The sequence below is a fragment of the Rana temporaria genome, chromosome 2, assembly GCF_905171775.1.
Source record: "Rana temporaria chromosome 2, aRanTem1.1, whole genome shotgun sequence".
In the NCBI taxonomy this organism is placed as follows: domain Eukaryota; kingdom Metazoa; phylum Chordata; class Amphibia; order Anura; family Ranidae; genus Rana; species Rana temporaria.
This window is the reverse complement of record NC_053490.1, coordinates 13,760,385-13,777,667: the sequence shown is the minus strand read 5'-3', so window position 1 is coordinate 13,777,667 and position 17,283 is coordinate 13,760,385. Positions and strand designations below refer to the sequence as shown.

Genomic DNA, 17,283 nt, shown 5'->3' with positions numbered 1-17,283 from the left:
AGTCCTGGGTTAGGGGAACCAATCAGCTCATGTCTAATAATAATTTTTATATTTCTATTTTAGTAGATGGACGGGAGGTGAGGAAAACCTCAGAGGATTGTCTTACTTTGTCTCCAGACTGTAAAGTAGAAGATGAGGACATCACACAGTATAGTCCAGGAGAAAACCTGACTACCTCGAATGTCCATCCGGCACCACACAGTGTAGATGGACCATCGTATTCCTCTTATCCTGAGGAACCTCAGACTGTGCGGGACGGTGCCGGACCATCGTATTCCTCTTATCCTGAGGAACCTCAGACTGTGCGGGACTGTGCTGGACCATCGTATTCCTCTTATCCTGAGGAACCTCAGACTGTGCGGGACGGTGCTGGACCATCGTATTCCTCTTATCCTGAGGAACCTCAGACTGTGCGGGATGGTGCCGGACCATCGTATTCCTCTTATCCTGAGGAACCTCAGACTGTGCGGGACGGTGCCGGACCATCGTATTCCTCTTATCCTGAGGAACTTCAGACTGTGCGGGATGGTGCTGGACCATCGTATTCCTCTTATCCTGAGCAACCTCAGACTGTGCGGGACGGTGCCGGACCATCGTATTCCTCTTATCCTGAGGAACTTCAGACTGTGAGGGACGGTGCCGTCCTTCCAACAGATGAGAGGTTGTCCTGTCCCGAGTGCGGGAAGTGTTTCAGTTCCAAAAGCAATTTTAATAAGCATAAAAAATCGCACACAGTTGAGAAGCCATATTCCTGTTCTGAGTGCGGGAAATGTTTTTCAATGAAGTTCAATCTTTCCACACATCAGAGATCACACACGGGGGAGAAGCCTTTTTCCTGTTCTGAGTGCGGAAAATGTTTTTCAACAAAGTCCAATCTTTCCACACATCAGAGATCACACACGGGGGAGAAGCCTTTTTCCTGTTCTGAGTGCGGAAAATGTTTTTCAGATAAGTCCTATCTTTACACACATCAGAGATGTCACACAGGGGAGAAGCCTTTTTCCTGTCCTGAGTGCGGGAAATGTTTTTCAATGAAGTCCCATCTTTCCAGACATCAGAGGTCACACATGGGGGAGAAGCCTTTTTCCTGTTCTGAGTGTGGGAAATGTTTTTCACAGTCGTCCTATCTTTCCACACATCAGAGATCACACACGGGGGAGAAGCCTTTTTCCTGTTCTGAGTGCGGGAAATGTTTTTCAGTGAAGTCCAATCTTTCCGCACATAAGAGATCTCATACGGGGGAAAAGCCTTTTTCCTGTCCTGAGTGCGGGAAATGTTTTTTAGAAAAGGCCAAACTTTCCAGACATCAGAGATCACACACGGGGGAGAAGCCGTATTCCTGTCCTGTGTGAGGGAATTGTTCATCACTGATGTCCTGTCTTCCTGTACATCGGGGGTCCCACACAACCCTCAAGGTGTATTAGTGAGTGCGGGAAATGTCTTGTATGTGAATGTTGCTGGACATGTGGGGAAGAAGCACACCCTGATATACGGGTGAAACTCGAAAAATTTGAATATCGTGCAAAAGTTCATTTATTTCACTAATGCAACTTAAAGTGGGGTTCCGGCCACAATTTCACTTTTTAAATATAAATACCCCTGTAATACACAAGCTTAATGTATTCTAGTAATAATTAGTCTGTAAACTAAGGTCCGTTTTGTTAGGTTGTTACAGCATTTAGACACTTTATAAAATAGAAAGCCATCTTAAGTGTGGGCATCATGAAGCCAGACTGTATGACTTCCTGGATTTCAGCCTTGCAGATCTCGCACATGCTCAGTGCTGCACAAGCAGTGTAATAGGTTTCAGATCAGGTTTCAATAGCAACGGGAGTGTCAGAGAAAGTTGCCGCCCCTTATCTATGCAAACCTCCCCTCCTCTCCTCCCCTCCTCCTTCCAGGAACCAGTAAATATACTAAATAATTTGTTCCTGTGCAGATATATCTACATAACAAGATGATATATATCTCTTGTTATATATGTGGTGTGTATACATATACTAGACATGTGCACTGTCAATAAATTCATTTTGTTTAGTTCCGTTTCGCATTAGCCGTTATTTTGTATTTTGTGCCCGAAACTCACTTCGGATTCGTACGCTCATAATGAGCACAGCAGGAGTACAGCCACGGGAAGTCAGCACAGAACAGGGATGGTGGGAACCCTTCATGAGGGGTTTCCACCATCCCTGAACTGACTTCCTGTGGCTGTACTCCTGCTGTGCCCATTATGAGGGGTTCCCACCATCCCTGCACTGACTTCCTGTGGCTGTACTCCTGCTGTGCCCATTATGAGGGGTTCCCACCATCCCTGTGCTGTGCTGCATCGGCCCCGGCACCCCGCATCGACCCCAGCACCACGCATTGGCACCCCGCATCGGCCCTGGCACCACGCATCGGCCCCCGGCACCACGCATTGGCACCCCGCATCGGCCCCAGCACCGCGCATCGGCCCCAGCACCACGAATTGGCCCCCGGCACCCCGCATCGGCCCTGGCACAGCACACTGCATCGGCCCCGGCACCCCGCATCGCCCCAGGATCCCCGCATCGGCCCCGGCACCACGCATCAGCCCCGGCACAGCATACTGCATCGGCCCGTCACCCCGCATCGGCCCCAGCACTATGCATTGGCCCCCGGCACCCCACATCGGCCCTGGTACAGCACCCCGCATCGGCCCCCCGCATCGGCCCCGGCACAGCACACTGCATCGGCACCCCGCATTGGCCCCGGCACAGCACCCCGCATCAGCCCCAGCACCACGCATTGGCCCCCGGCACCCCGCATCGGCCCCAGCACCACGCATTGGCCCCCGGCACCCCGCATCGGCCCTGGCACAGCACACTGCATCGGCCCCGGCACCCCGCATTGGCCCAGGCACAGCACCCTACATCGGCCCCAGCACCACACATTGGCCCCGGCACCCCGCATCGGCCCCAGCACCACGCATTGGCCCCCGGCACCCCGCATCGGCCCTGGCACAGCACACTGCATCGTCCCCGGCACAGCACCCCACATCGGCCCCAGCACCACGCATTGGCCCCCGGCACCCCGCATCGGCCCCCGGCACCCCGCATCGGCCCCAGCACCACGCATTGGCCCCTGGCACCCCGCATCGGCCCCGGCACAGCACACTGCATCGGCCCCGGCACCCCGCATCGGCCCCGGCACAGCACACTGCATCGGCCCCGGCACCCCGCATCGGCCCGGCACACTGCATCGGCCCCGGCACAGCACCCCGCATCGGCCCGGGATCCCCGCATTGGCCCCGTCACAGCACCCCGCATTGCCCCCCGGCACAGCACCCCACATCGGTCCCTGCACACCGCATCGGTCCCCCGCCAAAATCGCATAGCCCCCAGCACATGGATGCGTTTTACGGGCACAGTGAGGCAGCGTTGGGCACAGTGGATGCATTTGATGGCCCAAGTGTGATAATGTTTGATCTCCCACTAACTCTGTGACACCAGTGCATTATTAGTGCCCATCAGTGCAGAGTGCAGTGCAGAGGAGAGTTACAGATCATCAGGATGACAGAGCGCATCTCTGTCTGTGTATGTCTGTATGTGAGTACACTGATCGTAGTACTGCTCCACCTCCCTGCACCGGAATTGTGATAGACAGTGCAGAGCGATGTTTCAATGTACAGGGAGGCGAGGCTGTACTACGAGCGGTGTTCTCACATACAGATCTATCAGACAGAGATGCGCTCTGTCCAGGGGCGGACTGACAACTCATGGGGCCCCTGGGCAACAGGAGATCATGAGGCCCCCTGTATCCCTTCCCACACTCAAGCTACACCCACACACATCATGGGGGCACATAGCAGGGCCTAGGGGCATGGGGGCAGATAGCTGGGCATGGGGAACAGAGCAGGGTGTGGGGCAGACATCAGGACATGGGGGGCATGGGGCAGACATGGGGGCACAGAGAAGGGCATGGGGCAGACATCAGGGCATGGTGCAGAGATCAGGGCATGGGGTCACAGAGCAGGGCATGGGGTCGACAGCAGGGTATGGGGGCAAAGAGCAGGGCATGGGGCAGACATAAGGGCATGGGGGCACAGAGCAGACAGCAGGGCATGGGGGCTCAGGACACATCACAGGGCCAAAAGGAGGGAATTGGGCACAAAGTGGGACATATAGTAGGGCATTGGGCAGACAATAGGACACATCATGGTGCACACCGTAGAGCACATCATGGGGCACACAGTAGGGCATATCACGGGGCACACAGTAGGTCATGGGGGCACATAGAAGGGCATGGGGGCAGGCAGCAGAGCATGGAGGCACACATCGGGGCATGGGGCACACATCAGGGCAAGGGGGCACAGAGCAGGGCAAGGGGGCACACAGAATATGAGGCAAAGAGCAGGGCATGTGGGCACAGAGCAGGGCATGGGCAGACATCAGAGCATGGGGCATATATCAGGGCATGTGGCAGAGAGCAAAGTATTGGCAGATATCAGGTCTAAGGCAGAGAACAGAGGCCAGGGTATGTGCAGATAGCAGGGTATGGGGCAGAGAGAGAGCAGGGTATGGGGCAGAGAGAGAGAGAGAGCAGGGTATGGGGCAGAGAGAGAGAGCAGGGTATGGGGCAGAGAGAGAGAGAGAGAGCAGGGTATGGGGCAGAGAGAGAGAGCAGGGTATGGGGCAGAGAGAGAGAGCAGGGTATGGGGCAGAGAGAGAGAGCAGGGTATGGGGCAGAGAGAGAGAGAGAGAGCAGGGTATGGGGCAGAGAGAGAGAGCAGGGTATGGGGCAGAGAGAGAGCAGGGTATGGGGCAGAGAGAGAGGGTGCAAGGTATGGGGCAGAGTGAGAGCAGGTTATGGGGCAGAGTGAGAGCAGGTTATGGGGCAGAGTGAGAGCAGGTTATGGGGCAGAGTGAGAGCAGGTTATGGGGCAGAGTGAGAGAAGGATATGGGGCAGAGTGAGAGTGCAGGGTATTGGGCAGAGAGAGTGCAGGGTATGGGGCAGAGAGAGTGCAGGGTATGGGGCAGAGTGAGAGCAGGGTATGGGGCAGAGAGAGTGCAGGGTATGGGGCAGAGTGAGAGCAGGGTATGGGGCAGAGTGAGAGCAGGGTATGGGGCAGAGAGAGAGCAGGGTATGGGGCAGAGTGAAAGCAGGGTATGGGGCAGAGTGAGAGCAGGGTACGGGGCAGAGTGAGAGCAGGGTACGGGGCAGAGTGAGAGCAGGGTACGGGGCAGAGTGAGAGCAGGTTACGGGGCAGAGTGAGAGCAGGGTACGGGGCAGAGTGAGAGCAGGGTACGGGGCAGAGTGAGAGCAGGGTACGGGGCAGAGTGAGAGCAGGGTACGGGGCAGAGTGAGAGCAGGGTACGGGGCAGAGAGAGAGAGCAGGGTACGAGGCAGAGAGAGAGAGCAGAGTACGGGGCAGAGAGAGAGAGCAGAGTACGGGGCAGAGAGAGAGAGCAGGGTATGGGGCAGAGAGAGAGAGCAGGGTATGGGGCAGAGTGAGTGCAGGGTATAGGGCAGAGAGAGAGCAGGGTATGGGGCAGAGAGAGTGCAGGGTATGGGGCAGAGAGAGTGCAGGGTATGGGGCAGAGTGAGAGCAGGGTATGGGGCAGAGTGAGAGCAGGGTATGGGGCAGAGAGAGAGAGAGCAGGGTATGGGGCAGAGAGAGAGAGAGCATTGTATGGGGCAGAGAGAGTGCAGGGTATTGGGCAGAGTGAGTGCAGGGTATGGGGCAGAGTGAGTGCAGGGTATGGGGCAGAGTGAGTGCAGGGTATGGGGCAGAGTGAGTGCAGGGTATGGGGCAGAGTGAGAGCAGAGTGAGAGCAGGGTATGGGGCAGAGTGAGAGCAGGGTATGGGGCAGAGTGAGAGCTTTAAAAGGTGAGACTAATATATGGAGAGAGACTCATTACATGCAAAGCAAGAGGGTTCAAGCCGTGATTTGTCATCATTGTGATGATTGTGGCTTCCAGCTCATGAAAACCCCAAATCCACAATCTCAGAAAATTCCAATATTCCATGCAATCAATAAGACACGGATTGTACATACAGAGAGAAAAAATGACGTGGTCCAATGGCCTCCATCCCAAATTTGAACAGAAAAGAGAGAGTTTGGTCAGCTGGACTTTAAATGAGGCCAATCACCATGCGGAGTAAGCATGTGGGATATACAGAATTGCTTAATTGGGTTCCAACACAAAATGGGGGAGTGAGTTCGGGACTTAGAATGAGAGATGTACAGCAAAAAGCAGTCTTAGCAAAGAGCATTTTATTATGCCTTGTGATATCATGTAAAGCATACTGAATGACAAAAATTGCATCCACAAAATCGCATAAACATGTGTGATAGGAAGTCGGGTAAATCTGTGGGTGTTGTCACAGACAGTAGATACATTTCTGCCTTGTTTAGACAATACACCAATTACTACCAGGTGTCGGCTGCAGAAGTAGCCAGAAAGGTTTAGGGCGTTGGAAAACTTCAGCTGTTTAGAATGAGGCAATTAAGGCCTCTATAAGTCATCCAGGGACTTGCAGCCCCAAGAAACGTCTCGTAGTGTGACCACGGCCTTGTGCTGTGTGTGTATGTATTGTATATCCTTATGGATGGGGTCATCTCCACTCCCACCAAGGGGGAGAGAAATATATTACTGCCTAGTCCAGCCTTTCTCAGCCAGGGTTCCTCCAAAGGGTTCTAGGGGTTCCTTGAGCAATGGACAATTTCTGTCTCTCAGTAACAGCTGACATCAATGATCTGTAAGGAGGGCAGTCTTCCCACTGATGACATATAAGAGGGTCCTTCTCCCATTGGTCACCAATGTAAGGGACCACTACACTGACCACTGATATAAGGAGAAATTCCATCCAAACCTTGAGATTGGTCAGAGACTAATTGGTATCATTCTGGGCATTGCCAGACCAGGTCTTGGTTACAGAGTGAAGGGTGATGCTGCTCATACTATATGTAACCCTCGTCTACATCATGGACATCTTCTTCAGCTTCTTAGTAAATAGGATGGAAATTTTCACAATCCTATATGTAGCTCCTGTTGAGTAGGCGCTATTTTGTAAATTGAGTTATCTGAGCTGTAGTTGGCTCAGAATATTATGCCAAATTGTGGGTTTCTGTTCTAGTTCAGCTGTGTTGCAAATCTTCCAGCTGTGTTGCACATCTTCCACTTGACTGGGTGTCGCTGTCACCAGGAGTCAAAGTCTGCCCGCTGTGCATTCTGGAGGCGGGGTCTTCTGATCCTGACCGGATGGCCCTCCTGGCCTCAGGGATGCATTAGCAGTATTTTCCGGTCTCAGGGCCTGCTGGCCCGAGGCTCCGCAACTGAGAGTAGGCCCAGGAGTTTTTGGGGCCTACTGGTCGAGGGGTGGTCCTGTGCTGTCTTGCCTGCGGGAAGAAGCCGAACAATTGGGGACTCAATTGGAGGGCGCATCCTGGCCAATTTACCTCACTGTGCTCCTGGGCCTGGCTGAAAGATCCTGGCACTGGGACTGTGTGCTTTCTTTGGAGCTTTGCAGAGTGTATGTGTGTGGTTGCATGATCTTGTGGCAGAGGACTGTGTGACGACTCAACGACACTCATCAAGTCTGTGGCAGAGACTTTGAACGAGCTTCGCATCGGCTGCTAGGTCAGTGAGAGAGGCCTATCTGGTCGTTGCTGAATCCAGTGTGGAACCGATTTGTCCTCTGGTTCTAAGACTGTACCCGTGATCCACAAGCAAGGTACCTGAATCTCCCCTATCCCTCCACCCCTCTGTTGAACTCTGTTTAATAAAACCCTTGAAGAAAAATAAATTAAGTGTTGGTGCGGAAGAGGGACCCCTGGGACGAGTGTGGTGAGCAGTAAGGTAACGGCAGGCCCAAATCTAAACCAGCATCTCCTTCGGTGGTAGTGCTACATATAGAAGAGGTTGGGGGTCCTGAGTAGTCATAGAAAGGCCCAGCACCCCAATAGTAGAGGAAGAGGTGGTCTGGTGACATGGAGAAGAAGACTCCGGTCAGTCTCTGGATCTCCATCATTGGAAACATGGTGAGACAACAAATACAGCGGGATGGTGGAGGAGATGTTGGTGTCAGTGTGGAAATGGACAGAACACGGGATGATGACACTGAAAGAACAATACGGCTTCATTCTACGATATGTCAAGGAGAGAACCTTACAGGAGAGACTTTTCTCTCTAATTAATGTCAGTAGAAGACCCTGATCACTGTATATGATATACTCCTGACCCCTGTATATGATATACTCCTGACCAATGTATATGATATACTCCTGACCCCTGTATATGATATTCTCCTGACCTCTGTATATGATATACTCCTGACCCCTGTATAAGATATACTCCTGACCCCTGTATATGATATACTCCTGACCCCTGTATATGATATACTCCTGACCTCTGTATATGATATAATCCTGACCACTGTATATGATATACTCCTGACGACTGCACTCTAGGCCCATTATTCAGAGTTACCTTTAACCTGATGACCTGTGAAGACTTTTAACCAGTTCAGTTATCCTGATTGGGCATCATTTCAGTGCAGCATTTCAGTGCCCATCAGTGTTGCCTATCAGTGCCACCTATGAGTACCCATCAGTGCTGCATATCAGTGCCCACCAGTGCCATCTCATTGGTGCTGCCTCATCAGTGAAGTAGAAAACCTACTCATGTACAACATTTTATAACAGAAACAAAGAAAAATGTTTTGTTATTATTATTAATTCATTACGTTCCATTTGTTTAGATGCGGCATTCGTTATTGCGGATAATTCGTAACTTCGGATAAATTTGTGTTCATTACGTTCACTAACAGCTAAATTTGAAAGAAAATTCCGATACCGATAATGTGTTAGTTATTATTAGTTATTATTTTGGATTTTCGAATTTTGGATTTCCGGATTTTCGAATTTATTCTAATTAATGAATGTCGATCATAACTAATGATCCGAAAAACGAGGAAACAAATGAAAGGAAAACAAACAAATGTTTGGTCAGTGCACATTCTACATGTTCATTACACACTCCTGACCCCTGCACTATATACTCTATGTTGTACATTACATACCCCTGACCCCTGCACTATATACTCTATGTTGTACATTACATACTCCTGACCCTCGTCCTATAATCGCCTCATCACTGTCACTCCTATAAAAGACAGTTCTCGTTGTTTCCTCACTCTCTGACTAAGGTCCATGAATAAAGAAATTATCTGGTAGGAGATCAGAGGACCCATTTACTAGTTACCTTGAGGGGGGAATTGTAAGATACTCAGAGACAAAGTTGCCTGATGTGGACGGAGTCCTGGTTTAGGGGAACCAGTCAGCTCATGTCTAGTAATAATCTTTGTATTTCTATTTTAGTAGATGGACGGGAGATGAGGAAAACCTCAGAGGATTGTCTCACTTTGTCTCCAGACTGTAAAGTAGAAGATGAGGACATCACACAGTATAGTCCAGGAGAAAACCTGACTACCTCAAATGTCCATCTGGCACCACACAGTGTAGATGGACCATCGTATTCCTCTTATCCTGAGGAACCTCAGACTGTGCGGGACGGTGCCGGACCATCGTATTCCTCTTATCCTGAGGAACCTCAGACTGTGCGGGACGGTGCCGGACCATCGTATTCCTCTTATCCTGAGGAACCTCAGACTGTGCGGGACGGTGCCGGACCATCGTATTCCACTTATCCTAAGGAACCTCAGGCTGTGCGGGACAGTGCCGGACCATCGTATTCCTCTTATCCTGAGGAACCTCAGACTGTGCGGGATGGTGCCGGACCATCGTATTCCTCTTATCCTGAGGAACCTCAGACTGTGCGGGACGGTGCCGGACCATCGTATTTCTCTTATCCTGAGGAACTTCAGACTGTGCAGGACGGTGGCGGACCATCATATTCCTCTTATCCTGAGGAACTTCAGGCTGTGTGGGACGGTGCCAGACCATCGTATTCCTCTTATCCTGAGGAAGTGGAAGCGGCTTGGAAAATAAGCCCTTCTGTGGAAAACCATACCATCTACAAGGTAATAACAAAAAAATACCACAAAGAAATCTTCATAGCCCAAAAAAATCATTTTGCCAATATCATCACCAATGCCCTAAACCGTCCCCGTGAACTCTTCAAGATAGTTTCCGAGTCCATGAATCCCGTCTGTCTCGACGCCCCAAACTCTGACACCCAAGAATTTTGCAATGAATTGTCGGAATATTTCATCAACAAGATTGAGGGAATCCGGGAAAGCATTCAGCAAAATAGAACTCCCATTAACCCCCCCCCCCCTCAACCATACGCCTAATACCCACACAAACTCACCACAAGTAACAAAGTTCACCTTAAAACCCATTTCCATCGAGGCCACTAAAAATATCATTGATACCCTACGAAATAGCACAGCACCGAATGACATCATCCACACCAAATTGCTGAAGGAATGTGCCGAAATCCTGGCACCACCCATCACGCAGCTCATAAACCAGTCATTCAAAGAAGGTATAGTGCCCACCTCCTTAAAACAAGGTATAATTAAACCTCTTTTAAAGAAACCCTCCCTCGACCCCAAAGACCCAAAACACTGTCGTCCCATAACAGGCCTAAACGTTTTCTCCAAGGTAATGGAGAAAGCTGTGATACAACAGCTACAACATCACTTAAAAAAAAAGGCAAGGAGAGAGGCGCCTCTGGGTGTAGTAACTTAAGACAGTTTAATGATTAAAACAAACACATGTGGTTATTACACTCACATTTGAGCAGTATAGAGCAGGCATGTAAAGGTTTCTTTAGGCAAGGTGAGCTGTCATCCGAGGAGGGGAGTTCCTTTTCCAGTCAGAGGGAGCGCTGTGCGGGGAGGTCACTGCTTCATCAGAAGGAGGGCATCCATAGGAATGGAGATGGTTCTCAACCCGAGGTCTGGAGCGCACATGGAGAGCTGGCGAGGGCGGATGACGTCACTACTATGCTACGGGATGGAAACAGCACTACTCAAAATATGGGATGACGCTCTCGAGGTCGCAGACGAAGGAGAATCTTGTCTTCCAGTTCTGTTGGACCTAAGCGCAGCTTTCGACACAGTAGACCACAAACTATTACTGACTCGGCTAGCTCAAGTAGCCAGAGTCGCAGAAGGTGATCTATCATGGTTCTCCTCTTTTCTGGAAAACCGATCACAAATAGTGAAATTGGGACCATTCACTTCTGAAAAACGCACGATGTCATGCGGAGTCCCGCAAGGATCCCCTCTGTCGCCAGTGCTGTTCAACATCTATCTCCGCCCTCTCTTTGAAATAATCAGTAGCCAAAAACTACTTTATTACTCTTATGCAGATGACACAAAACTGTATTTTCGCATCTGCAACAAAAAGGATCATCATTTCAATCTAGAGAAATGTCTCTCTTTGATAGAAAACTGGATGACGAAGAGTTATCTTAAACTAAACACTTCCAAAACAGAACTTCTCCTGTTTCACGCCAATCGCAAGAATCAACTTGCAACAACTTGGACCCCCCCCACCCATTCTGGGCCAAATCATCACCCCTAGCGCCAAAGTCAAAAGTCTTGGGGTCATCTTTGACACCTACATGACAATGGACGCACAAATAGGGTCAGTGGTTCGCACCATCTGCTGCGCCTACTTCGTAAACTTATTCCTTTTATTCCTAATGAAGACATAGCAGTCGTGGTGGGAACAATCGTGAACTCCAGACTTCGATTATGCCAATGCCCTCTATCTTGGACTCCCAAAGTACCAAATCTTGCATCTGCAAGCCGTTCAAAATACGGCCGTCAGACTTGTGACAGGGATAAAACCCTGGGAATCAATCTCACCTACGCTGAGAACCCTTCACTGGTTGCCAGTAAAAGACAGAATTGCTTTTAAAGCACTCTGTCTGACGCATAAGTGCATCCATGGGAAGGCCCCCCAATATCTATGCGAAAAACTAAAAGCTCACAACCCCAATCGCGTTCTGCGATCCACTAACCAAAATCTTCTCCAGATACCCAAAGCTAGATACAAGTCCAAAGGAGAAAGGAGATTTGCACTCCAGGGTCCCAGACTATGGAACGCTTTACCAACCAGCATTCGGTTGGAGGAAAACCACTTGGCCTTCAGAAGAAAGATCAAAACCTATCTCTTTTGATACCAAAGGAGACAGGAACAACCAGCGCCCAGAGGTGATTTAATTTGCATGTGCTGCGCTATATAAGTTCTTCACTCACAGTATAGAGTGCCAGGCACACACGGTGGGTGAAAAGGGAGATGTCAGCAGCACCCTCATTGGATACAGGGCTGCAGAGCCCTGTTGTGATGTAACATCTGATTGGCAGAGTGTGTGGTGGGCGGGGCAGTGAGTGAAAGGGGAGCTCGGGGGAAGGCAGTTCTTGTTAGGACATTCGGCCCTGGAATTTCCTACAGCCAGTCCGGCCCTGGGTCACCAACCAGGGGACATTTTCTCCCACACAAATGGTAGGCAAATTAGGTGGCCGCAAGGCCCCTGTAGGTGACCACCTAACTTGCCTTATTAGAGAGCCGCCTCTGTACAGTACATAAACACACAGCACAAGGCCGTGTTCACACTACGAGACGTTTCTCTGGGCTGCAGTTCCTCTGATCTCCACAAGATGGTGATCTCATTTCTACCATAGAGAGAAGAAGTCTCTATGGAAGACAGGAAGTGATGTCAGGGACAGACAGGAAGTTCCGGGTGAGAGGTGAGTCAGGAGGAAATTAGAGAGGAGACGTCGCTGGAAGAAGCAGCAGAGGAGGTAATAAGATCTTATCTTCTATTTACACCCAGTAACCCCGGCCATGTCCGTCCTCTTCCTCCATAGTCACTGTGACGTCTTTTATCTCCAGCAGATGATAATACACACATATATAGTGTGGAAACCTAGATTAACCACTTCAGGGCCAGAACATTCCCCCACTTACGGGGCCGGAATATTCTCTTGATTTCAGTTTATACTAACAGATTATACGATAATACGGGTGTTTTTTTTTTTAGAGGTGGACTTATGATACTTGTGTTTGATTTTATAATCTTTATGGAGGAGGAAATAACTATTCCCGATGTCTGTAAAGGTTCAACACAAGGGATGTGTCTGGATGATGACTTTATCTTTGTAAGTATCAGGTGATGTCACTGTCTATTTCCCTATGTAGGAGTATTTAGAAGGACACAAGGATCTCTACAAGGACGTCATGATGGACAATCAGCCGCCCCTCACATCCCCGGGTAAGAGGAGACTTTATTGTAAAGGAGAGAGCAGTACGGAGGCTCCACCTAGATCCCCCATCATCTGATAAACACATAGAAAAACAATGTATTCAGTCAGTGTGTGTGTTTCCTACAGATGGATCCAGTAATGGGAACCCACCAGAGAGATGTCCCCGTCCTCTGTATTCCCGGGATTCCACACAGGAAGGTCACACCATCTCCCACCATCATCAGGTAGATGAGGAACAATCACTGATAGTATCATTAGGATCTGTACATTATCTGCATTGTTACCATTGATGTCATTTTTATTCTATATTCAGAGTGGAAACCTGAGAGATCCTAAAGTTGAGGTTAAAGAAGAGATAAAGGAGGAGGATGGGGTGATGGAGGAAGAACATACCACCCCCCACCATCATCAGGTAGATGAGGATCAATTATTGGTGGTTATGATTTATACACAAACATGTTTATTATAATGAATGTTTTATTATATATTCAGAGTGGAAGCCTCGGGGATGATAATATTGTTGTCAAAGAAGAGTATAAAGAGGAGGATGAGGAGTATGGAGTGATGGATGAGTTTGCAGAAGGACACAAGGATATGATGGAGCCACCTAATACCAGGAACCCCCCAGAGAGATGTCCCCGTCCTCTGTATTCCCGGGATTCCACACAGGAAGGTCACACCATCCCCCACTGTTACAAGGTCGGTGGTACGGAGCATCTAGAACATGGACTGGTGGAGATGATGTGTGGATTTTGTATGTAAGTTTATATCTTACAGATGATATTCTCTCTCATTCTATTGGTTTAGAGTGGAGATCCAATCGATATAGAATTTGAGGTGAAATCAGAAGAAGAAGAGACGTATGTGAGGGATGATCAGCAGTCTATGGAGGAGAATGGAATAACGGGGACATTTATAGAGGAGGACACTCCTACAGAGATCAGCACAGGTGGGTCATTAACACTAAATCCATTCCTCCACCCATACTGCTCACTGATTGGTCCAGAGTAGGGCGGGGACTGGGTGCTATCAGCCTGTAATCCCTTGGTCACTTTCCTGAGCTGTGTTCCTATTCCTGTATTTCTCTCGGATAATCTTCCTTCTCTGTGCTGCAGACACAATTTATGTCTCTAGACTGGATTTATGGAGATTCTGGGGTTCAGCTGGCAGCAAAATGTTGATTTTCACCATAGGGTTTGCTTGACCTAGACACCTGGGGTATGTACCTTGGGTATTCTGCCCCATGCCCGGGTCTAGTGAGATCTCTGACAGAACAATTCTCCCGGGTTACTTTCGCTGTTATTTGCTGGCTGTGCCGGGTGGAGGGATATGTCTGTATAGTCTCAAACCCAAGTCACTGAGTGCAGTCTCAGGAGATGGGAGGCAGCGGTGTGGGATCTCTGCAACTTGTCTCCAGTAAACATTTCATCCACCACTGATTACTGAATACCAATATCATGAGTCCTGACCCCTGCACTATATAAAATATGTTGTACATTACATACTCCTGACCACTGCACTATATACTCTATGTGACGGTATTAGAATATCCCTGTCAAGCATTCCCTTCTTCCCATAAAAGCAAATCACCCCAATATTCCACGAGGAGGAATATTCCTCGAATCGCCCAATAAGCCACACATGAGCCAAGCTTACTGCTGGAACAAGAGAGCTTTAATGGTACAACACACAGCTTATATGTCATTACAAAACTGTTACAATGACAATCTCCACCCCCCTCACAGTGGGGCTCCCATACAGATTATAGGCAGACACTTCGGAGCCGACCCTGTAAACACATTTCTTTAGATAATGACATCAGTGAAGGTAATTACTAGTTGTAACAGAATACGTTATCTAGACAGCTTGGCCCCGCATATAGAAGAGGTAATTACCACAATGAAGCAATCAGAATAATTAACATGAGCCCCTTCTAATCATAGTAAACACAGGGCTTCTTCACACAACACAATAGATCAATTACCCTTTAACATAGGGCTGGCTGGGGGAGGGACATTAACATTTCAACAGCCTGTAACACATGAATCCTTTTTTACCTCTAACACACACACAGCATAACGAGCAGGGAGAATTTAAACTGAAGCATATCCTTCACACTCTATGTTGTACATTACATACTCCTGACCCCTGCACTATATACTCGATGTTGTACATTACATACTCCTGACCCTCGTCCTATAATCCCCTCATCACTGTCACTCCTATAAAAGACAGTTCTCGTTGTTTCCTCACTCTCTGACTAAGGTCCATGAATAAGGAAATGATCTGGTAGGAGATCAGAGGACCCATTTACTAGTTACCTTGAGGGGGGAATTGTAAGATCCTCAGAAACAAAGCTGCCTGATGTGGGCGGAGTCCTGGTTTAGGGGAACCAATCAGCTCATGTCTAGTAATAATCTTTGTATTTCTATTTTAGTAGATGGACGGGAGTTGAGGAAAACCTCAGAGGATTGTCTCACTTTGTCTCCAGACTGTAAAGTAGAAGATGAGAACATCACCCAGTATAGTCCAGGAGAAAACCTGACTTCCTCAAATGTCCATCCGGCACCACACAGTGTAGATGGACCATCGTGTTCCTCTTATCCTGAGGAACCTCAGACTGTGCGGGACGGTGCCAGACCATCGTATTCCTCTTATCCTGAGGAACCTCAGACTGTGCGGGATGGTGCTGTCCTTGCAACAGATGAGAGGTTGTCCTGTCCCGAGTGCGGGAAGTGTTTCAGTTCCAAAGGCAGTCTTAATAAGCATAAAAAATCTCACACAGTTGAGAAGCCGTATTCCTGTCCGGAGTGTGGTAAAAGTTTTTCAATGAAGTCCAGTCTTTTCAGACATCAGAGATCTCACACGGGGGAGAAGTCCTTTTGCTGTTCTGAGTGCGGGAAATGTTTTTCAGTGAAGTCCAGTCTTTCCATACATCAGAGATTGCACACGGGGGAGAAGCCCTTTTCCTGTACTGAGTGCGGGAAATGTTTTTCAGTGAAGTCCCGTCTTTCCACACATCTGAGATTGCACACGGGAGAAAAGCCGTATTCCTGTTCTGAGTGCGGGAAATGTTTTTCGGATAAGTCCAGTTTTTCCACACATCAGAGATCTCACACGGGGAAGAAGCCGTTTTCCTGTTCTGAGTGTGGAAAATGTTTTGTAGGTAAATCATATCTTGACAGACATTTGAGGTCTCACACAGGTGAGAAGCCGCATTCTTGTTCTGAGTGTGGAAAATGTTTTATAGATAAATCATATCTTGACAGACATTTGAGGTCTCACACAGGTGAGAAGCCGCATTCTTGTTCTGAGTGCGGGAAATGTTTTTCTCAGATGTCCGGTCTTTTTAAACATCAGAGATCTCACACGGGGGAGAAGCCCTTTTCCTGTTCTGAGTGCGGGAAATGTTTTTCCGTGAAGTCCAATCTTACCAGACATCAGAGATCTCACACGGGGGAGAAGCCTTTTTCCTGTTCTGAGTGCGGGAAATGTTTTTCCGTGAAGTCCAATCTTTCCAAACATCAGAGATCTCACACGGGGGAGAAACCTTTTTCCTGTCCTGAGTGAGGGAATTGTTCCTCACTGAAGTCCTGTCTTTCTGTACATCAGGGGTCCCACACAACCCTCGAGGTGTATTAGTGAGTGCGGGAAATGTCTTGTATGGGAATATTGCTGGACATGTGGGGAAGAAGCACACCCTGATATACGGGTGAAACTCGAAAAACTAGAATATGGTGCAAAAGTTCATTTATTTCACTAATGCAACTTAAAAGGCGAGACTAATATATGAGAGAGACTCATTACATGCAAAGCAAGAGGGTTCAAGCCAGTGATTTGTCATCATTGTGATGATTGTGGCTTCCAGCTCATGAAAACCCCAAATCCACAATCTCAGAAAATTCCAATATTCCAATCAATAAAACACGGATTGTACAGAGAACGATATCGCACCTCTGAAAAGTAGAAGCTGCTTATGAATTGTGTGAAAATAGTGCAGCGCTGCGTATCTATAAATCTTATATAAACAAATAATTATACATTCCATAAAACAATTTATGAGAAAATAAATAAACGA

At 48.7% G+C, this 17,283-nt stretch overlaps 1 protein-coding gene across 1 annotated transcript in view; it reads left to right on the top strand.

Annotated features, from left to right (window-relative positions):
* LOC120928169 (zinc finger protein 850-like) overlaps positions 1-16,748 on the top strand; it is a gene marked incomplete at its 3' end in the record, with an annotated part of 156,369 nt that extends 139,621 nt beyond the window's left edge. Inside the window, exons 7-8 of the mRNA XM_040339280.1 lie at positions 618-1,346; positions 16,104-16,748. Coding sequence (XP_040195214.1) covers positions 618-1,346; positions 16,104-16,748 — 1,374 coding nt within the window. The remainder of the gene's footprint in view (positions 1-617; positions 1,347-16,103) is intronic.
* Positions 16,749-17,283: the final 535 nt, after the last annotated feature.